The sequence below is a fragment of the Mytilus californianus genome, unplaced genomic scaffold (genome assembly GCF_021869535.1).
Source record: "Mytilus californianus isolate M0D057914Y unplaced genomic scaffold, xbMytCali1.0.p SCAF_2, whole genome shotgun sequence".
In the NCBI taxonomy this organism is placed as follows: Eukaryota; Metazoa; Mollusca; class Bivalvia; order Mytilida; family Mytilidae; genus Mytilus; species Mytilus californianus.
In genome coordinates, this window is record NW_026262668.1 from 95,046,416 (window position 1) to 95,065,884 (window position 19,469).

Consider the following 19,469-nt stretch of genomic DNA (forward strand, 5'->3'; position numbering starts at 1 on the left):
ATCACATATTTTTTTATGATATAAAACTGCCGTCAATTTTCCCGAAAAACAGCCCCTAGTGCACACAATTTGAGATTACAGAATATTCGGTGTCATGGTTTGGTTCATTCGTGTCATGGTTTATTTCATGTTGAACATGGTTCAGTTATGTGATTCTATTCGTGAATGAAGGAAGAGTAACGATCAAAATAAATAGACATTATATATATTGAAATACTCTTTTTTAAATCGTTTTATTTGGAATACAAAAGGACATATATACGCACATTCAATGTAGTATTTTATATATTAAGTACATGCGGTCTGATTGCCAATGAGATAACAGTTAGATAACTATCAATCCGAGACCAAAATAGCACAATAACACAATGACGGGATGTATAAGTACCGAGCCACGTCAAATGGATTTGGCCAAAAATAGACTAAACAGTTAAAGTAATAAATTACAAAGACAAGAGTACCATAACACGTCATTAAGGTGACAAACAACGTCAGTACTTAGAATCTATACTTAAAGACCATCGTTTATCATTTGTGAAGTTGAAAAGGAATATTTACCTACAACGTCTTCCGATGAACTTTTTTGGAAAAAGGACAAGAGGTTCTTTGACATACCACTGGTTCATCAACTTTCTGCTCAGACACTGGTGACGGTTTTCAAAGTCTGAGTAGCATCTGCAAGCTCTTGAATATCGAATGAATTGGGAAATATATATCCCATATGCAGGAAAAGTTGGTATATTGCTACTAAGGTTGGAGAAACTGATAATTATAAAATTAAAATCGTCTCGTTTGTCATAGATTCTGGTACTAAGATGACCGCTCGTGACAAATTCGAGGTATAAGTCTAAAAATGAGGCAGAGGAAGCCGTGTCTGTTGTTCCTTTAATTTTCTGGGGGATATATTAATGGAATTAAATCAGAAAAGTCTGGATTGTTAATGGAAAGAACAATATATATATGAATGTGAAATAAAATGATCTGGCTTCTTTGATCTTCTTGTTTTTGACAAATGTCTGAAGGAACTCCGACTAATGTGAAGATAAGAAGACGTCGCTGGCGCATAGTTCGCTCCCATAGAAATACCGACAATTTGGTGTCAAAGTCTACCTTTAGATTCAACAAATATTTTGTCAATAAGAAACTCCAGCCAACTGGTCACTTGTTCCTTTGTGTAGCATGTTTTATTTTTTTGTTCACTATTAACAAAATATGCCGTATGGTATCCAAAAGTAATAAATGTATAGCGTGCGGTACCATTTTTATGTTGAAAAGCATTGTAGATTTAAATTATTTCTTTCAGACGATTTTTCAATTACACATAGGGAATGGTGGTACACAGGGTTGAAAAATTAAATGTTTTGATAGAACTAATTTCAGAGAATGATCGAGATTTATATTTATTCAGGAGTTCTTTAAGAGTTTTTTTAAATCCATTTATGGTTAATACCACAACGCGAGTAAACAGTTTCATGGTATTTCTGAAAACCCTCTTTCATTGCGGAAAGAATCTTTGTCAATCTAATGGACAAAATTTTCGTCGAACATGCAGATGAGCTGGCAATGTACGGCTGTTTGTATGGAATTTTGTGAAGCTTAGGTATCCAGGTAGGTCCTCCGATTTGCTGCTCAAAGTAATGTTCATTGAAGCTATTAAGGACTTATGAACCACCAAAATCTCATCCTTGTCAAATAATGTTTTTGTATGTGGGATTACATGAGTGCTCATTTATTCCTAATTCTTTTACACCACACTCGTAGTAGTACGATTTGCATACAAAGACAAGTCACGAGCAGTTTAATTGTTTAATGTACGCTTTACAGCATCTAATTTTGGTTTAAAAGGCTTTTTTTCTTCTTTGTCAGTTGGTAAATTGTGTAACTTCGTTTAATTACAAGCGTTTTTAAACAAACTATCAATATTGAGCTGAAACACATATATATTAATTTGGATCTAACCCATGACGAACTTGATCAAAACCATGACGAATTTCTAGACACTTAACCGAACCATGTCATAACTTAACCAAACCATAGCAATTTCGATAGTTTGCTTATTCTGCGTTAGTTTCTTGAAAACAACAATTCCAATGTAGATCATTTGACTAACAGTACAAATTAAAACATCTTATTTGCTTTTTATTTGCTCGTTTGAATAGAACTGAGGCAATCGTTAGGGGAAGTAACTTAACACAACCATGTTCATCTTAACCAAACTATGACAAAATCACTGTACTAAACGCTTCTCGATATGACGAGGTTACTACCCGTGAATAAAGAATATATAACTATCATAATTATTTCCGACAATTTTATTTGATCCTATTCACATGTTATGAATAGCAAACTGAGGTTATTTTAGATAGTTAAGATCGGCGGTCGACATAGCATCAACAGTTTTTCAGTGACATTTCAGAATTTTGGTGTGCACGGCTTAGTTTGGTTAAATGCCACATGTTCATTGTGCAGCAGACTTCACGTTTGAAAATGTAAGCTGTTGAAGTTTATCTATCTTCTGAACAGGTTAATTGTAAGCTGTTTTCAGTGTATGTACACATATTAAATATCTAAATATTTGTTTACCCATTTTATCGAATTTTGATTACTAGTAAATTATGACTTTTAATTGTTATATGATGACAGGTTATGTTCGTTACAAAGCATTGTGTAATAAAGAATATTGTAGAAGTGTCATTGATGAGTTTTATGACCCTTGGACATTTCCAAATCAATAATTGGTGATGATTTCTCGGGAGGTTCTTTACCAACATGAAAACTGTCCTTTTTACAAATTATTTAAAATCTAATTTACCGATTGTGTTCAATTTCTTATCGTGACAATTTGACTGAGTCTGTATGTGCATGGCGGGGTAAGACGTGTAAAGCAGGAGACGTTTACACTCCCCGGTCTCGATCCGTTTGGAGTTCATGCACAATAACTTGAGTATAATTGTATGGATTTCTATGAAACTGTACCACAAGGATCCATACCACAAAAGGAAGGCTGGAATTGATTTTTGGGGTTATTGTATGGATCTCTATGAAATTGTACCACAAGGTTCCACATTAAAAAAGGAAGGTTGGAATTGATTTTGGGGTTATGGCCCTAACCGTTTAGGAAAAAGAGGCAAACAACAATACTTTTCTAATACTTTGTATGAATTGCTCATTTCTTGACCAATTTCAATGGGGTTTAGTTCAAAGTCTTGATCTCTTGTGGTTCTTTAATATGCTGAATTTAACCGTGTATTAAGATTTTGGATTTTGGGCCCGTTTTTAAAGTTGTCCACATTGAGGTCTAAAGGGTCCAATTAATTTTGAAAATAAGAAGATGTGGTATAATTGCCAATGAGACCTTTGTTTGAATTCAACAAAAATTGAATTCTTGGGTTCTATATATGGGCCCCGTTATCAAATTTGTTCACACTGAGGTCCAAAGGGTCTAAAGTTAAACTTTGATTGATTTCATCAAAAATTGAATTCTTTAGGTTCTTTGATATGCTGAATCTACCCATGTATTTAGATTTCGGATATTTAAACAATAATAGGTAAATGTCCAACTTCTAATTTTTAAGTTCATTCTGTGTCAAAAACATATGCTATGTCAAATGTTTAATCGCAATCCAAATTCAGAGCTGTATTGCACAAGAAATAGAAAGTGTAAGTAGATTCATAGTTAAAAATAGATACATCATCAAATTCTAATTTTAGAGAAGAAATTATGTATACATATAGTTTGAAATTTACTGTTCATTATTAGATATTTTGAAAAATAAATAAAGGCAAGTTTTATAGATTTTTAAAGACATTATATTAATGATGCATGATATTTTGGAAATTGCTTTTTTTTTCATTTTGTTGTTGTAAACTTTATGAAGAATTTAGTGGTTGGTTTGTTTGTTATTCTGTATAAATTAATGCTAGAATGCCATATATGTATATATAGGCGATTTGGTGCCACGATATCTCAGTAGCATGAGTTCGAATCCCGGTCAGGGAAGAACAATAATTTGCTCCGATCTAACATGTTTGGGCTGTTATTTAGACGAATTATATATACAGAATGTGTTTTCAGCCTTCAAGTTGTATCACCATCACTGGTGATCCGATGGATAAAATCTGTCGTAGAGTTGTCACTGGTTCAGACGTGCTTATAATGTAATTATTTATGTGACTGCATCCTACATTTATTTGTAAGATCCTCTACGATAGATAATTCAGCTGATCTATAATATTCCATCTTCATGCCTTATATATCATGTACTGTGTTACGACGCTAGATAAAAACTGACGGGGAAAGGTAATACCCGGCCACCGAAAGCTTGATTTGAGTCGAGCCTAGGTGGTCGAGTGGTCTAGCGCGTCGAGCATAGTGCAAGGCGATTTGGTGCCACGATATCTCAGTAGCATGAGTTCGAATCCCGGTCAGGGAAGACCAAAAATTTGTTTCCGCAAATTTACAGATCTAACATTGTTGGGATGTTATTTAGACGAATTATATATACAGAATGAATATCAGCCTTGTATCACCATCACTGGTGATCCGATGGATAAAATCTGTCGTAGAGTTGTCACTGGTTCAGACGTACTTATAATATAATTATTTCTGTGACTGCATCCTATATTAATTTTGTAAGATCCTCTACGATAGATAATTCAGCTGATCTATAATATTCCATCTTCATGCCTTATATATCATGTACTGTGTTACGACGCTAGATAAAAACTGACGGGGAAAGGTAATACCCGGCCACCGAAAGCTTGATTTGAGTCGAGCCTAGGTGGTCGAGTGGTCTAGCGCGTCGAGCATAGTGCAAGGCGATTTGGTGCCACGATATCTCAGTAGCATGAGTTCGAATCCCGGTCAGGGAAGACCAAAAATTTGTTTCCGCAAATTTACAGATCTAACATTGTTTGGATGTTATTTAGACGAATTATATATACAGAATGAATATCAGCCTTGTATCACCATCACTGGTGATCCGATGGATAAAATCTGTCATAGAGCTGTCACTGGTTCAGAAGTACTTATTATATATATATAAACCGTGTATTTTATATGCTATGATCATCGGTTATGTACATGTATTTTTGCCTCTTATCTGAAATACAGCAATGGTACATTTTTTGTGATTTTGTTAGACACCCAAGAGATACACTTATAATTTTTTATAAGACTTAATTTGTTTCTATGCAGAGTACGTAGACTATCATTAAACCAGATTCATTTATAAAATGTTAATATGAAATGAGTTTTATGTGTTACAATGGAATGACATTAGCAGTTTTATGTATTATACTGGAATGAACTTAGCCATTATCGTAAATTGCCTACACGTGCACAAAGTTGTTCAAGTTATATTTGTGATATATCTATATACATTAAAACTGTAATTAAAATAACATATCTTTATCTTGTAGTTTATTTTTTGATTATCTTCCATTTACCGAGAAGTGACTGAACTCAAAACAAGCAAAGATTCTATTTTTCCAGGTCAAAATCTTAACATGTCAGACATAACTATGAGAAAAGATATCAGCATCAATTGCAAGGAAATTGGTTTTTATCATCAAATGAAAATATCTTCTTCAATTAATGTCCATTCAAAAAGGCACTATTTATCTTTATACCTAATCGATAAATAGCTATAATAAGTATAGTTGCGTAGAGAACCCTTAAAAGAGAGGCGAAAGATACCAAAGGGACATTCAAACTCAAAGTCGAAAATAAACAGACTACGCCATGGCTAAAAAAGAAACAAAGACCAATAGACAACAACAGTACACAAAACACAACATAGAAAACTAAAGATTGAGCAACACGAACCCCACCAAAAACTGGGGGTGATCTCAGGTGCCCCAGAAGGGTAAGCAGATCCTGCTTAAATGTTGTCTTATCATGACATAAACGTCGAAACAAACACTATTTATTTGAAAATACGTCAAGGTACCTAGAGATACTGTTCTAAGTTGTGTTTCAAATAAATCACTATTTCTCTCTCCTTGTTTATATTTCAAATCAGTGCATATTAAAGTTCAACGTTTCGTGGAATTTAATTTTGTCTTGGTCCATTCTTTTAAAGAATAAACTTGATTTATCGCCCTTTAACCAGTAATGGCAAATTAATGCAAAGACCTTATTACGATATGAGAAATTTGGAAATTTTGTTTGCATAAACTATGAAAAGGTCTATATAATTAAAGAAATGCTCAATTTCTCGTGTTTTTTTTTGTGTTTTTTTCTGGGTAAACAATAAATATGTATGCTTTTCAAAAGTAAACGTCAAAACTAGGAAGAAAGCACAATATGTATATGTAAGTTCAATTAATAAAATTTAAGATCCCGGTCAACGTATAAACAGACTAATATCGGATATTAGTTACTTCAAAAACAGTCGAAGAACGAATCTCCCGGAAATTTTATCTATCAAACCGCAGTGCCAAAGATGTAATTTGTATCAATACTTTACTTTATCTCAATCAGAAAGATTTTTTTGCGAAATTAATGCGCAGCGAAACAAACTTGATTTATCTCCCTTTCAATGTAAAATGTAAGCTTGTATGCACGTAAATATTTGAACTATTGGCTGTTGTTCTTTTCTTTATGAGAATTTAAATATCTCGTTATTTTCGCCGTCGTTGCAGGAGTACTAAAATCAATGTAAGGAGAGATTTCCCTTAGGAAGGCAGAAGTTTTCTCCATTTATATTGTATACATGAAGCGTATGCAGATGGATAAAATTAAAGAAAATTAGTGGAGAGTTTTCTTCTGAATTTGATTAACAATACTCTTATTTTCTTATTCTACATATATTTCTAGATTTAAAGATGGTTCAGGATTAAATAATGTCACATAATGGTTTAGTTATATTTGTCAAACAGTATGCATGATTTGTACATACACCATACGGATAGTGTTGACAACTTCATATTTCTATAATAGGAATACAATGAGATGTTGGTATTAAGTCGATCAGACAGAAATCCAGCAACACAAAAAGTATAAAAACATATAAAGGTCAATAAAACCATCTTCAATACTAGGCAAGTATCCGAATAATATTAAGTCAAGTTGTAAGTCATCACCCAGGTCTTACTAAAAGTAAGAATGAAAGAATCAAACCCTGATTGGTTGGCAAAGTATCATGTGATATTCATATTTCTTGGCAAACGTGTTAATTAAGTAAGCAGGGCAAAGTTTAATCACTGTTTATCCACTAACATGTTTATTGCTGATATAGCACAATTAAGTTTTAATTTTTCTACAACTGTTACAGTAAAACTCGTGGCAAATCCCAGGATTCCACTTACAATTAGCTGTATGATGTAGTAATGTATGACACATTACAAAAATACAAAGTAATGTTAACTGAATTCCGGATATTGCAGTTAAAAACGGAGTTCACAGAAATGTACATATTGAGACGACATGGCGTTTCTTACGCTTTTTTTTTTATCAAAGTAAAGTTGAGGTTAAAATAATTCTGTTCATTCAATAATGCAATCTTGTTCATTTGAATTAGGTTAATTCGTTGTTTAGCATATGAAAAAAAAAATCACGTGATCAGTCGCATTCTTAGGAAAATAGGGTGTGATTGTGCTTACGAAAGGTATAATATATCCGTGATCATCTATGATACAGATATATTACCATAACCGCCAATCAAATCATGATGGCTTCGAAGTGTACAAATAATATGTAAAAGAAATTAAGAAAGTTACAACAGTAAAAGTGTGAGACTCGGAAATCTCAGACACTTACAGATAAGACGCTTTTCGGTGACAAAAATGCAACGCTCTTTTTTAGCTTTATAAACAAAACCATGTCCAAATTCCAATAGAGCATGGGGTGGACGTGCTTATTCACATCACAATTAAAATTGCAACATCATTTGTATTTTGAACAACATCGGAAATCAAAATGGACAATTTTGATGTTATTGCTTGCTCCGAAATTAGATAAAATCTATCATAAATAAAGTTTGCATGTATCTTTACACAATTTAATCGTGAAAAGGTTGTTTTTAGAGCATTTTTGATCATTCAAATCAATATGGTTGCCTGTCGAACGTGTCTTAAAGGTCCGCTTCGAAGTACAAAAGTTGTGAATTTCCTATTAGAATCGAAATAAATCAAGCATGCGTTATGCTCATTTAAGCATGGGTATGCATTTTATTTGTCAACATTTTCTACATCGCTAACGCTTTGTATAAAGATATTGACAAATATAATGCCTACCCATGTTCAAATGAACATAAAGCATGGCATGTAAGAATTATCACTTAACGAAATTGCACAAAGGATGCCTAGTCATACGCTTTAGGACGGGCAAAAGACCAGAGTGTATATATATAGTTCCCTTCGGCATCGCCGGTAATGACACAATAAAAACAAAGTGATTTGGGCTATATATTTGTGGCAATACTTAAATGTATGTTAAATTAAATTTCAAAACAAATCACTTGTACAGATATATAAGACGTTGAGAACCAAACAAAATATTTCGAAATGAAATGTTCCCTACAATGCCACTGAGCTGTCCTTCTACTCATCAACATCAGCTCAATAATCATCAAGCTCCTCAAAAAATGTGGCGTTTAATTCTTTCGTGTCTTTTGTATGGTTCATATATACTCACCAACATATGTTTCATGGTATTGTTGTTGACGTTGGAGACATTCCAACTTGTATGGTGCTCTTCCCTCGAACTCCATCATCATGTGTTCGTAGTCCATACCGGCACATTCAGATTAAATCTGCATTATAAAAGTAATGGATACTTTGTAAAATATTGTTTATAGTATAAAGTTAGTGAAAGGTTTGACACAACTTCTAACATTCGTTATATCAAAATAAAGTTTGTTTACGTATATATATATATGTTTTCTAGCTATCTGAATTTTTGGCCAAAAAAGTACAGGAGTAGTTATCTAGTTAATATTTGAATTATTAATCTTTAGTTTAGAAAAAAACAAATAAAACAAGTTGTCTACCATGGTTTTCATTGTGTTAAGGAATATATATCAGTTCGTATAATCAATATCAAATATATTTAGTCTATTATGTATCGAAGTTACTATAAGCTAATCAAATTACAAATTACATATTCACCTAACAGATAAGCGAGTTTTTAGTACACACACTTCGAGATAGACAGCAGATACATATGGGCAATAAAATAACAGATGTCGAGGAATAACGGACAGTACCCTTGCCAAAAAGTAAAATTGAAATAGGAAAACAGTCCATATTGTTCTTGGTAGATGAAAATTCGGCGGTAAAATGCATTAGTGGTGTCACAATCGAGAAAAAGAGGACGAGATTGTGGCTAAGACCAATGGAACATATATGGGGTCATCTGTGACACAGATATTCGATAAACGAAATCCTGATGGGTTCCGGATACTTTAAAGCGCTGAGGCAGTCAATATAAATTAAATACAGGCATTAAAAAGTTTGAATTTTGAATTAACAAATTAAATACTTTAAACTTGATTTCAGTAATTTGAGTCCTATCATTCATTTAACTAGTTATAACCATTTCTATTTGCCTTTTTAGTTATTGGTGTATTGTTTTGTGTTTTATAAGGCTTTGTTATGTTCTCATTATTACCCGTGTGGCTGAATAATGTAGATTTTCTTTATTGTGCGTTTTTAACTGTCTCTCATTCTCTCACTGGTCGAAAAAAGGGGAGGGTTGAGTACTTGTCAAACTGGTTTAAAACTGCCACATGTTGATGTATATGTTCAAATCCAGAATAATCCAAAAGCAATACGAAGTGTTGAAGAACTGATATAACCGAAAAGGTCCATTAAAAAGGATAGCATATCCAGCGCAAGAAACCAGAGCTATGCATGAGGAAGATACATGCATCACTTTTAAATCATTTCATCAGTTTGATCACTGGAAATTTTTAAAAAAACATATCCGTATGTTCATATCAGTACCGAAGCACTGATTTGCTGGGCTGTGGCTACCCTCGGGGTCTAGCAGTTCCCCAGCATTGGTAATGACCCACTATTTATAAAGGATTGGACGGAACCCATTTACTGCATCAGATGCTGATGTATGAGGTAAAATGTTTGAAATTTCAAGATCTTATATAAAAAAATTGATCAAAGCTGAATATCCTGAATGAATTGATATTTTTTTTTATAGTGGCTTATAGGCTGCAATGCATGTTTTGGGTGGTATTAAGGGAACAATCGTAGAATCTTTACCTTGAAACTGAATTGACATCAAAGTCTGGGAAGTTAGATTGAAGACTGAAAATATCAAATTCTTGTTAAGATTTTCCATGTGCCAGTAATTTCAACTCGTATTATATGTCTAAATATGTGACAACTTTACGACAGACGTTCTCCATCGGATAACCTATGGGGATACAGGTGAAACACCATAATCTATATAAACTTCGTTTGAAATTTAGGGAAAAACATTTATATCAATTTAACTTTGAATGTATTAATTCTAAGTTAAGTATTTCGAAATTCAGATCTGTCAAATAAGGGCAAGGTCATCAAGAAGATATGAACACATGATTCTAACAGTATTTGATTTCTGATATTTACTTCTTCGTCAGCCAAGTTAATTTCATACGAATTCAAACTACACTCGCTTCTTCCTTATTTGTTTAAATAAATACTTCATATCCGTCGGTTTTAGAAAAAGATTAATATGTTTACTTATTCAATTTGAGTTTGCTCACACGATTTTGATACATGAAGCATGTTATTCTTATCAAAATGAAAATGACATGCCAACAAATATTTTTAATTTTTCGTTTCAAATGAGAGCGTTTATTACCAAGTAAAAAATCGTTTTTCAAATGCAAATTCGTTTGCCGTTGGCTAAAACTTAACATTGCTATTCAACAAATTCACATGGAAAATTTATGACAGGAGATTTTTTTCACTTCGTTTATTATAGTTACTTATTTCTTTTTTTGCCCCGCCGTAAGTATGCATTAAGTGTGACCCTTGACCATCCTTCCGTCCGTCATTCCGTCCGTCCCATTATCGTTTCTGCACTCTTTATCCAAATTTTATGAAACTCATACGCAATGCTAAGAACCAAAATTCGCAGATAGAATTCGAATTTGGGCAGTGAGTTACTTACTTTTCTAGAGTTAAGCCCCTTTATAACTAGGAAAATTGCAAAATTTTCAGTTTCCGCACTCTTAACTTAAGTTTGTCTCATCCAAATTTTAAGAAACTCATACACAATGTTAAGATTCACCACACGCAGACAGAATTCGAATTTGTGCAGTGAGATTTTTTTTACCGTTCTAGAGTTATGCCCTTTTTAACTTGGGAAATTGCAAAGTTTGAGCAGGGGCATTCGGGTCCTTCGACATTCTTCTTTTATTTATGTAATAAGTTTTGGGGCTTTCTTCACCCCGTATAACACATTTCCTTTGCGTTGACATTGAACAGTTTACTTACAATTCGCAATGCCAAATTGAAGAATTACACAAAAACAATTGAAATGTTTACTCTCAAGCGGAGAATTCAGTGCAAGTTACTGCTCCTCGTTGGGCTTGTCTTTATATCCTTATTCCAAAATTAACATGACTTCCTAACCAGAGATTTTACTTGCAGAAAAAGGAAATGATTCACTTTAAGTATGGCGGGTTCTTCTCGAATAATTTGCATTTGCATAAACATCAATAGTGAATTTACTTTTTACATATAAGCCCTAGCAAATTCACTTTTTGAAGTATATGGAAGCAGAGAGAAAATAAAAATCAGTTTAAGCATTTTATTCAAGACTTGAAGTCCTTGGTTTTTATTCTCTACCAGAAATGACAATCACATCATATTAAGAACGAATTCAGGTCAAGGAACCGTAAATGGGCTATGTCACAGATTTGGTAAAATTTTGCATACAACGTTGACACGTTGAACTGTAACTGAAAATTAAAAAAATAAAGCATTTATCTCTTTTATTCTCTGAAATATTACTGATTTAATTCTTTCAAAATAGGTGAAAATTTGTATAAAAAGCACATAAAATCTGCGAAAAACGTTCTTTAATTTGTCTTAAAATCATCAAATCTCCAATTTCAAATCCAAAGATTTTTCGTTAAAAATCTATATTTTGTTGTTAATATTTCCATTTTGATAACTGCTTATTTTTAATGTTGTGGTGGAAAACCATGACGTCAACCAAAAATTTTTAATGCAACATTTGTTTTTATTTTGAAGGACTGTTACATTTGTAATTTTGAAACTTGCAGTAGAAAGACATGACTTCAACTGCATATTTTTTGTCGTGTCGCTCTTTGATTAGCTGTAAAAACTGAATACTTGTTGACTAAAACAAAGATTTACTATTTCCTGGTAACATGGTAAAAATGTATCATGATTTATTGCTTTTTGGTTTTCATCCCCCTGTCTTGTGTACAAGTATGTAAAACGTATTTACATAATGTAGGTTTACAACATTTTTTTATTTCAGTCATTCCTGACGACAAATAGATCAACGACACTATAACTAATTCTGAGGTTCGGTTGGTTTATTTACTTCGGTGACAAGTCACATTTAACAATTTCGAATTGATTAAATTGTTGTCTGCTTAACATCCAGCGGCAAATATTTCATGAAGTGTTCAAGACGAACACAAACACAATTAATAATAGAACAGTGTGTAATACGAATCAGCAAATGTAGAGATTTTGCCCATTTGGGACCTAGATACAACAGTTTCAAAAACAAAACTGCGACACCCTGAAAAAGATACACGAATATATATTCATGAAAAAGTTTTTGTCGCTAAACATGCTTTGCTCATTGCTGAAGGCCGTACGGTGACCTATAGTTGTTAATTTCTGTGTCATTTGGTCTATTGTGGAGAGTTTTCTCATTGGCAATCATATCACATCTTCTTTTTATATGCTAATCAGTTAAGTACGTTTTAGTATCATTTTTTATTAATACGAAACTTAAAAAATAAGCGAAAAATATTTTTATAAGTCGAGAGCAGAATACCTTAGAAGATGGTCATTTAGAGAAGTGACAATCAGCACAAACAAAAATAATTATTGAGTGTGAAGTGGACAATTAACGTAGTTTCTAGTTTATTCTTACTTTCATAACATTCAAACATACGTTCTTCGTATTTACTTGATTAATGATGTTGATAATAAATTTACAAATATAGAAATGCTAGTGGACATTTTGTAAACGAGGAAAAAAGCAACTAAATGTGCTTGTTCGTAAAATTAAACGTACGTTAGAGATCACTCCGATAACACAGAAAAGACATGAAGGATTGTGTGCCCTTTTGTTGTTTCAATGTTAAACGTGTGGAAATTTAATCACAGCCTTTCCCCTTGTACTCTTATATTTGAAAATGTCTTTTTGATAAATAGAGAATTACTGCGTGCAGTGCCAGGAATGGTTTAAATAAATCAAGTTATATATCATATACTTATATCATAATCATAACTGACAAGAACATCAAATTTCTGATAAACACCAACAATTGATTGACTCGAACTATCCATCAAGGAATCACAGCGTGGTATTACTTTAAACTAACAAAGTTCAAAAGAACAGTAATTTACTGCAATCGCTGAGCGGCAATCATCATAAAAGGCGAGAAAATAGAATTGGATAAGAAATCAATAACATTTTTTAAATAACAAAGCAGGATAGATGGAATGTTATCGTTTATTTTCCAGGAGTTGCAGGTTGCTCTTTTGTCTACCCTACTTAGGTAAATTTATCTGAACACTGTGACTGGAAAAAATATACTGCATATACTGAACACATTTTCCAAGTTAAAAAATCAATTAGGTTTAAAAAATATAAACTTATTTTACATACAGTTGAAAATAAATTTTAGAGAATGGTCAACAACAAAAAAAAAACAAAAAACGAAAACAGCATGAAACGCAAAAGAATTGTCAAAGCCTGCTTTACAATATAACAACAAGAGTGCACGCGCTGAAATGTACCGTCTGCTTTACTAACCATGATTGATTTTATTTTGAAAGTTTTAAAGATAAAGGTATTACTACAAGTGTCACACACACTTAACATTATCAATGACCAATGACAATGAGATAAACCTTGACAGACAGACATGTACATCTTACAATCAATTCATACACCAAAATAGTTTACCTATTGCTAATAGCACAAGTGTATCAAAGAAATGGACCAAACCATGAAAACATTGACCAATGGACCATGTAAATGAAGTCAAGGTCATATGATACATGCAAGACAGACATGCACACCTTACAGTCATTCCGTGCACCGAATATAGTTGACCTATTTATGATAGTATCTAGAAAACAGACTTAACCAGGAAAACTTAACATAGACCACCGAACAATGAAAATAAGGTCAATGTCAGATGAACCCTGCCAGACAGATATGAACACCTTACAATCATTCCATACAACACATATAATAAAGCAATTACTAACAGTATCTTAGAAAGGGCCACACTATGGAAACTCAACATTGAATACTGAACCATGAAAATGAGGTTAAGGACAAATGAATCTTGCCAGATAGTCATGTACACCTAACAATTATTCCATACACCAAATATGGTTGACCTTTTTCTAATAGTATTTGAAAAAAAACCCAGACCTAAACACAAAAACTTGACATTAACCAATGAACCATGAAAATGAGGTCAAAGTCAGATGAAACATGCCAAAGTAATATAAGAAATAAGATGTGGTATGATTGCCAATGAGACAACTCTCCACCAGAGACCAACTGACATATAAGTTAACAACTATAGGTCACCGTACGGTCTTCAACAATACGCAAAACCTATACCGCATAGTAAGCTATAAAAGGCCCCGAAATGACAAATGTAAAACAATTCAAACTAGAAAACTAAAGGCAAGATTTATGTACAAAACAATGAACGAAAAACTAATGTGATATATAGCAACAAACGACAAACACTGAATTACAGGCTCTTGACTTGGGACAGGCACATACAGAATATGGCGGGATAAACATGTTTGCTGGTGCCAAACCCTCCCCTAACCTTGGACAGTGGTGTAATAGTACGATTTAAGAACACACTAAAAATATTAGTTGAAATTGTATTAACTCATCAGATCGATACAACGCACATAAAAAGACCTAACACACATACAAAAGACACAAAAGTACAGATCTGAGAGTACTTGCAATAAACTGAAAGCTAGTAACAACCAAATAAAAAATCATGTACAAAAATTATATTTAGTTTTGTTTTAATTTACTGATAACAAAACCAATATTCATACCAATAACAACAATTTTCAAGGATCTAATTACAGTCAGTGTGATGAATTGGTAAACTTTTATGAATAAGTTTATTTAAAGGATCGACCCGGATTTTATCTAAATTTACGGGCTCGGTAAACAACATCACCAGCTCCTATGTCTAGCATTCTGCGATTTTCGTCACAGGCCAGAAAAACACCAAAATGGAACAAATATGAAATAAAAAAACCACTTAAAAAGAAAGAGCAAGTAATATGGAATAATTATTTTTTGAATTGTTCGTTTGATAGAAAACATATTTACTAGAACACTTACTCTTTTTATTGTGCGTTATGGGTATAGCATTTACAGCACTAATATAGACAAGTTATTTCCTCACAAACGCTACTCTCTTTAGAAACTTTTGGTATAATAAGTTCCAGATAAAAATTCCCAAGAGTACGACGATAAAGATGAATGTAGAATTAATGATCATGAGGCTCAACAAAATATTAGAAGATGAGAGAGAAACAGACAAACAAGAAAACGAAATTGGAGTTGAATCAAGTTAAAAAAAATGCAAACTCTGGTCATAATTAGTTTTAAATAAAGAATTCTATATAAAATAAAGAAATGTAGGAATCATTCACATATTTAGATTATAACTCAGTTATCCGGTAAAATGTTACAAAACTACATATTGTCTGTGTAAAAACTGTTGAATTGTGGATAGAACAGAATGTTACTATGTGAAGAATAGTTCATTAATTTATTTTTTAAAGAAACATTGCGTTTAAATTAACCAAGATAAAGGACATGTACAAGACCTGCATATTAAATATTCCAATGCGGAAATTGTAGTTATTTTTCCGCAAGCTAAATCTATACATATACAATGTATTAAATCAAACGTATTTTTTGTATTGAAACACTTAAACATTATTTAAAAATATGTGTGTATTCAATATAAATAATTATGGATTCTTTTTCATTAAGCAGATTGCACATATACCTAGTTTGTTGTCATGTTATATGAAAAAGATGTAGGGGAGACCTAGTTTGTTGTCATGTTATATGAATATGATGTAGGTGATACCTTGTTTGTTGTCATGTAATATGAATATGATGTAGGTGATACCTTGTTTGTTGTCATGAAATATGAATATGATGTAGGGGAGACCTAGTTTGTTGTCATGAAATATGAATATGATGTAGGGGAGACCTAGTTTGTTGTCATGTAATATGAATATGATGTAGGGGAGACCTAGTTTGTTGTTATGAAATATGAATATGATGTAGGTGATACCTAGTTTGTTGTCATGAAATATGAATATGATGTAGGGGAGACCTAGTTTGTTGTCATGTTATATGAATATGATGTAGGGGAGACCTTGTTTGTTGTCATGAAATATGAATATGATGTAGGGGAGACCTAGTTTGTTGTCATGTAATATGAATATGATGTAGGGGAGACTAAGTTTGCTGTCATGTAATATGAATATGATGTAAGGGAGACCTAGTTTGTTGTCATGTAATATGAATATGATGTAGGGGAGACCTAGTTTGTTGTTATGAAATATGAATATGATGTAGGTGATACCTAGTTTGTTGTCATGAAATATGAATATGATGTAGGTGATACCTAGTTTGTTGTCATGTAATATGAATATGATGTAGGGGAGACCTAGTTTGTTGTTATGAAATATGAATATGATGTAGGTGATACTTGGTTGTTTGTCATGAAATATGAATATGATGTAGGTGATACCTTGTTTGTTGTCATGAAATATGAATATGATGTAGGGGAGACCTAGTTTGTTGTCATGAAATATGAATATGATGTAGGTGATACCTTGTTTGTTGTCATGTAATATGAATATGATGTAGGGGAGACCTAGTTTGTTGTCATGTAATATGACTATGATGTAGGGGAGACCTAGATTATTGTCATGTAATATGAATATGATGTAGGGGAGACTAAGTTTGCTGTCATGTAATATGAATATGATGTAAGGGAGACCTAGTTTGTTGTCATGTAATATGAATATGATGTAGGGGTTGCCTATTTTATTGTCATGTAATATGAATATGATGTAGGGGAGACCTAGTTTATTGTCATATGATATGAATATGATGTAGGTGAATCCTAGTTTGTTGTCATGTAATTTGAATATGATGTAGGTGATACCTTGTTTGTTGTCATGAAATATGAATATGATGTAGGGGAGACCTAGTTTGTTGTCATGTAATATGAATATGATGTAGGGGAGACCTAGTTTGTTGTCATATGATATGAATATGATGTAGGTGAATCCTAGTTTGTTGTCATGTAATTTGAATATGATGTAGGTGATACCTTGTTTGTTGTCATGTAATATGAATATGATGTAGGGGAGACCTAGTTTGTTGTCATGTAATATGAAAATGATGTAGGGGAGACCTAGTTTATTGTCATGTAATATGACTATGATGTAGGGAAGACCTAGTTTATTGTCATGTAATATGAATATGATATAGGGGAGACTAAGTTTGCTGTCATGTAATATGAATATGATGTAAGGGAGACCTAGTTTGTTGTCATGTAATATGAATATGATGTAGGGGTTGCCTATTTTATTGTCATGTAATATGAATATTATGTAGGGGACCTAGTGTGTTGTCATATGATATGAATTTGATGTAGGTGAATCCTAGTTTGTTGTCATGTAATTTGAATATGATGTAGGGGAGACCTTGTTTGTTGTCATGTTATATGATTATGATGAAGGGAAGACCTAGTTCGCTGTCACGTAATATTAATATAATGTAGGGGATACCTTGTTTGTTGTCATGAAATTTTAATATAAAGTAGGGGAGACCTAGTTTGTTGTCATGTAATAATAATATGATGTAGGGGAGACCTAGTTTGTTGTCATGTAATAATAATATGATGTCGGGAAGGCCTAGTTTATTTTCGTGTTATATGAATATGATGTAGGGGAGACCTAGATTGTTGTCATGTTATATGAATATGACGTAGGGGAGACCTAGTTTGTTGTCATGTAATATGAATATGATGTAGGGGAGACCTAGTTTATTGTCATGTAATATGAATATGATGTAGGGGAGGCCTAGTTTGTTGTCATGTAATATGAATATGATGTAAGGGAGACCTAGATTGTTGTCATGTAACATGAATATGATGTAGGGGAGACCTAGTTTGTTGTCATGTTATATGAATATGATGTAGGTGAGGCCTAGTTTGTTGTCATGCAATATGAATATGATGTAGGGGAGACCTAGATAGTTGTCATGTAATATGAATGTGATGTAGGGGAGACCTTGTTTATTGTCATGTAATATGAATTGGAGACCTAGTTTGTTGTAACCTTCGTTAAGGACGAATTCTGTGACAATTGGTTATCATAAAGAATATCTTTTGATGGATGTGTTTCTGAGAGGTTTGAAGCGTGCAGCAAGTGCATGTAAATGATAATTTTGGCAATTTCTCAAACATGGTTAGATTTATAATATCATTCCTTACTCCATCCATTGATTGTATGTCCAACAATAGCATCTATATAATAACCTATGGGTAAAACACAAGACAAAAGACATTTGATTTACAATTGCAAATACGGTTTTAATTATTTGTTGTCTGTTCAGTCAGTTGTACATAAAAGGTCAAGATACCCTGGAGAGTTTAATACTTCTATGTTTTGGTATTTTATTTTTTAGATTCAATGCAAGCACGCAAAACTATACACAATGAACATAATCTAACTTGTGTTTGAATAATGTAGCAGAAAAAAAATAAATAAATTATTCCAAAAATAGTTTGTTTGGTGTATAAGATGATTGCTTTCTCTACAGTGTCAATGGGGTTCCATTTTTTTGTTGTTGCTTTATTTCTACATCTTATACGCGAAGAAAACGTCCATAAAATATTACAACCCCTAAATCCGTATACATAGAGTATAGAGATATTTTATGAGTTACAAAACACACGTGAGAACAAAGCACTATGATACACAAAAGAATGATGGTAAGCCAATGGCAACCTTAGTCTGTAATCGTCTTAAATCACGTTATTCAGATCTAAAAGTATTTTCTTCTTTGCTTTTGATGCAATATAGGCTAGCTTTTGTTATTGAGACAACAATGCCATAATTTTGTCGCTCTCTCTTCAACTTATGAGTTTTAATTTTCTCTTTGGTATCTTACAGTTTTATTTTGTACATGTTGTATATAATTATATAAAAACCGA

The 19,469-nt window shown here is 32.7% G+C and overlaps 1 protein-coding gene across 2 annotated transcripts in view; it reads right to left on the reverse strand.

Annotated features, from left to right (window-relative positions):
- LOC127730444 (corticotropin-releasing factor receptor 2-like) overlaps positions 1 to 19,469 on the reverse strand; it is a 147,657-nt gene that overhangs the window by 87,503 nt on the left and 40,685 nt on the right. For both annotated transcript variants that reach the window (XM_052238870.1, XM_052238869.1), the window contains exon 2: positions 8,639 to 8,756. In XM_052238870.1, the coding sequence (XP_052094830.1) occupies positions 8,639 to 8,735 (97 nt within the window). In that variant the 5' untranslated portion in view covers positions 8,736 to 8,756. The remainder of the gene's footprint in view (positions 1 to 8,638; positions 8,757 to 19,469) is intronic.